Source organism: Hermetia illucens, chromosome 2, assembly GCF_905115235.1.
Source record: "Hermetia illucens chromosome 2, iHerIll2.2.curated.20191125, whole genome shotgun sequence".
In the NCBI taxonomy this organism is placed as follows: Eukaryota; Metazoa; Arthropoda; class Insecta; order Diptera; family Stratiomyidae; genus Hermetia; species Hermetia illucens.
The window spans coordinates 174,670,863-174,674,909 of record NC_051850.1 but is presented as its reverse complement, the minus strand read 5'-3'; the positions used below and the strand labels follow the sequence as shown (position 1 = coordinate 174,674,909).

The following is a 4,047-nucleotide window of genomic DNA, read 5'->3' as shown; positions in this document are numbered from 1 at the left end:
GAAGTATAACCTTTGTTTCCTGCAATTATATAAGTAGTTAATAGCAGTTTGACGCTCGGCGTGGTCCCTTTTACATTCGCACTTTGCATAAAAAGCGTTGCTATCGATCTGTCCTTATTCCACTTGACTACTGCAAACAACTGTCTGTATTGGATTTCCGAGGGTCTGAGTTGTTAACAAATGCTTTTTCTCCAAATTTGTCTTATTTTACCCGGTCTTGGGGCGTTATATTATCCGTAAAATTTGGCAACCCATCCAGAGTGGTTGTGTAACTGCGTTTTCGAATTGTCTCCTTGCATACCAAGTTTGATCTTTCCTTGTGGATTTGTGAGCTTATAACTCTGGAACCGTATCCCATAATTACCGCAGAAGTGTTAGATACTATATTTTGGCATCCAAAGAACCGGTGGTGGTCTATCCTGTTACGTCTTCATGGTTTGAACTTTGTTTACAGTGACATCTATTAGTCAGGTCCCTTCTGGGGTATGGCCACAACAAAATTTATTCTGGGGACACTATTATATTTCCGGTCTCTCGATCAGTTTCCTTTTCTTTGTCAAGGGACGTATATAGCAATATATCTCGTAACATTCTAGCTATGTAGTCTTTGGCGTCGAACTTCTTGGTTGTCCTCAGTGCTCTAATGAAACGAAAAGATTGTTTTTAATTAGGTACAACCCAATAGTATTTAATCGTAGCTATCGATATTTCGGGAGGCAGTTGTCTCCTTACTCAGTGCTTACGGTCTTACAGATGTAAGATCCAGCTAGGATTTGCGCCTCTTGATTGTATAAACCTCTAAATCTTTTGGTTGGTTAAGGGGGATTACCTCCTTTTACACCAATAATTCGTACCGTACCGTTAGTTTTGTGTGTTTCCTCACCGTAAAACAAAACAATCTCAAACACAAACACCCATGGTGAGCTTGGAATGGTGAATTGAGGAAGGATATAGAAAGACAGCAGCTCAGCACTGCACCGTCAAAAGGCGGGTGGCGTGACGTTTTGATCGCCTTGAAATAAGTTAAGCGATGCTACTTATTTTGACACATTCATCCCTTAGATATCTAGATAGTTCTTGAAATTTTGGGCCAAATTTTTAAGGTCATTGCATTGTATTTGGCAAACTAGGACTTCAAGAATTTGAGCTTTCAAATTTTATTGAAAATTAAAACGGGAGAATATAAGGTCAAAACCTTTTCTACTTCATGTTCAAATGTAATGAAATCTCGTAATTCCCACTGATCAGATTTCTTAGAGGTAAAGCTCAATCTTCTCTATCAAGGGTTTGATACTCGCTGATTCTGATTTAAGGATGTTCGGTTGTATTGAGGTTCCCAGTGATAAAGGCCTTTACGGTAACCTAATGAAATAATTCTTTCAGTTTCACATTCCTTTAGATAATTCGGGCAAGAAGTTGATAATTTGTAAGTTTTAGCTTAATTCTTTGCTAATACAGTAACTAACTGAAAAGGGAACCTTAAAAATAATACTCCTTTTCATTAACCACAACAGATCCTAGCCACCATGGAAAAATCCCAATTTTCAAATGTCACAGCTGCGGAAAAAATAATTTTAGACGAGTTTACTTTCAAAATTACTAGTTTAAGTCATTTTTGCATTTTTTTTTGTTGGGAAAAAAAGAGTAGCAAAACCCTATTGAAATTAGCTAGATAAAAAAAAATTCTAGTACAAAAATTAAAAAATTGAATAAATGGCAAAATAATGTCAGCATCAGGATCATCTCTACCTCCGGGTCCTTCGACTCCTGCAAATGGTTCAGTGAAGTCTGGATCAGCACATTCGACGCCACAAGAAGCCCCAGGTACCCCATCAGGAACAAAAACACCAGGTTCACCAGCACCAGGTTCACCAGGTTCAGCAGCACCTGGTTCACCAGGTGCTCAAACACCGGGTTCACCTCCGCCAGGTGTTTCAACCCCTGGATCTAAGGCACCGGGTAGTGTAACATCAGGTACCCAGATACCAGGCTCTCAGGCGCAGGGCACTCCATCGTTTGCCCCTCCATCCGTAGTTTCTCGCCATTCATCACAAAATGCTGCAGCTTCCAGTAAGTTTGCATGTCAAGGGGGCACTTCATGTCCTACTTATCCATGTCAGGTATGCTGGTCCCCACCAGTATGCCAGCAACAAAGAAGTGGCGATAATATTGGCAGTCTGATAATAGATGTCATTGGGATTTTGATGTAAGCAGCTCATGTTAGGGAAATTATATCACCCCATCCCTTCCTTCACCTTTTTTCAGATTCTTCATTTTCCTGATGCTGCAGTTTTGGTTCAAGATAGCCTCCTATGTCATTCGTGGCATTCGGGCGGCGTACTGTGCGGATAGGTAAGACTAATTGCTAGTTTTAGTGAAAATCAATACTAACAACCAGATACATTATAACTAATACCGGAATTAACCACCCTTTTTGTCATCCCTTCTAGGGTAGTCCAAATAGCTCTGGCTCTAGTCGCTTTGCTGGTGTTTGGTTCTTTGCTTGTACATGTATTTCTGGGGGGTCGTTGTATGTCTCGTGACCAAAAACTGAGACAAAAGCAAATGCAACCGGGTCTTAAATCGGGAAAATCCGGAAAAGAAGGTGCTGCTGGTAAATGTGGTGCAGCGAGTGAAAAAGCGGTGGTCATCAAGCCTTTGAAGATATCAATCCAACACCCGAGACAGTTTAGAAATTGTCCCTTGAATATAACAAAAACATTTACGTTGTCGATATACGATCAAAGAAAGAAAAAAATCTTCGAGACTCAACAAGATATAAAGCTTCCGGAAAATACTAAACCTCCTTTGATTTTTGCGATGCAACCCATCATTATATCTGAGTATAATTGATGGTTACCTATTCGTAGATATTGTTAGTAATTTTGAAGCTGGATCAAGTGAAAATCCTGAGGGATCAATATGATTGTTATGTCGACGTAATCATATGATTAAAAAATGTTGGTCTCCAATGAAAATATTAAATCTGTGTTTCTTTTATTTTACGAGGGTGTAACTTGTGAAGGTGCTTTTTACTTTCAATTGTTAAGGGTGAAGGCAGCTGCAGCTTTCCTAGGATTCAGGTCTGGACGCTTCTGACATGGTCCGATTTATCTCTTTTATTTTAGGACCGAAATCCCGTGCCCCATTAGGAAGGAATTTGCTTCATATCATAGACGACTAGCGGTGATAAGTCAGTTATTTAATTTGATGAAATTATATCTGATAAATTACTATAGATGGTGGCAAGATATCTCAATACAGGCGATTTGACTTTGTTTTTTTTCAAAAACTTCCTCGGTTCTTTTCCTTTTTCTTCAGCCTTTGTCCCGTTTACAAGCGGTGTCGGCTCGTCGTGATCGGTTTCACCATTTGGCTCTGTCGAATACCTGATCTGGGTACAATTTTGAAACTTTTAAATCCCCATCCAGCGTATCAAGCCATCGTTGTTTCGGCTTGCCTTTTGGTCGTTTACCATCGCCTTCGATGTTCAGACCAACCTTGGCAAGTGAATTCTCGTTAGCACGATTGCGTGACCATACCATCGAAGATTTTTCCACGATCAGCGCAACCCCATTAGTTAGTTAGTTAGTTTAGTTAAATGGGGGGAGCCGCAGCTCCGAGCACTCAGGCCATTATTAGGCCCATTGTACTATCCCCGTAAGTTGCCTATTCAATGGCTTCCTGCCTACGGTGTTCGCAGGCTTTAGCGAATTTGAGAACATTCTCAAGAGGCAGAGAGTGTGCAGATTCTTCATTGAAGAAAACCTTGCCAAGGTGTCTTCGTCTGAGATCTGAGGATGCCGGGCAGCTGCATAAAAAGTGCAGGGCAGTTTCCTCCTCCTCCTCACATTGGCTGCACACAGCCGAAACCACTACCCCAATCTTTTCCATATGGTAGTTTAATCGCAACCCCATAATGGTCACGGATATTCTCCTCGGATATTTCCAATGTGATCAAAACGTGTCACGCCACTAGTCCAACGTAACATCTTTGTCTCCATTACCGCAAGACGTCTTTCATTGTCTTTTATAGTCGGCCAAAAC

The 4,047-nt window shown here is 40.8% G+C and overlaps 1 protein-coding gene across 1 annotated transcript; it reads left to right on the top strand.

Annotated features, from left to right (window-relative positions):
• The first annotated feature begins 1,537 nt into the window (after window positions 1–1,537).
• Window positions 1,538–2,985, top strand: LOC119648919. Its single transcript, XM_038050825.1, has 3 exons — window positions 1,538–2,206; window positions 2,266–2,352; window positions 2,451–2,985. Exons 1-3 carry the CDS (start codon window positions 1,725–1,727, stop codon window positions 2,851–2,853), a joined length of 972 nt encoding a protein of 323 aa, XP_037906753.1. The 5' UTR covers window positions 1,538–1,724; the 3' UTR covers window positions 2,854–2,985.
• The last annotated feature ends 1,062 nt before the right edge of the window (window positions 2,986–4,047 follow it).

Bases quoted from the DNA above. Each gene is read 5' to 3' on its own strand.
- LOC119648919 (XM_038050825.1), top strand. From the start codon at position 1,725: ATGTCAGCATCAGGATCATCTCTACCTCCGGGTCCTTCGACTCCTGCA. The intron at 2,207-2,265 runs GTAAGCAGCTCA...ACCTTTTTTCAG, and splicing joins GATGTCATTGGGATTTTGAT to ATTCTTCATTTTCCTGATGC. The intron at 2,353-2,450 runs GTAAGACTAATT...CATCCCTTCTAG, and splicing joins GCGGCGTACTGTGCGGATAG to GGTAGTCCAAATAGCTCTGG.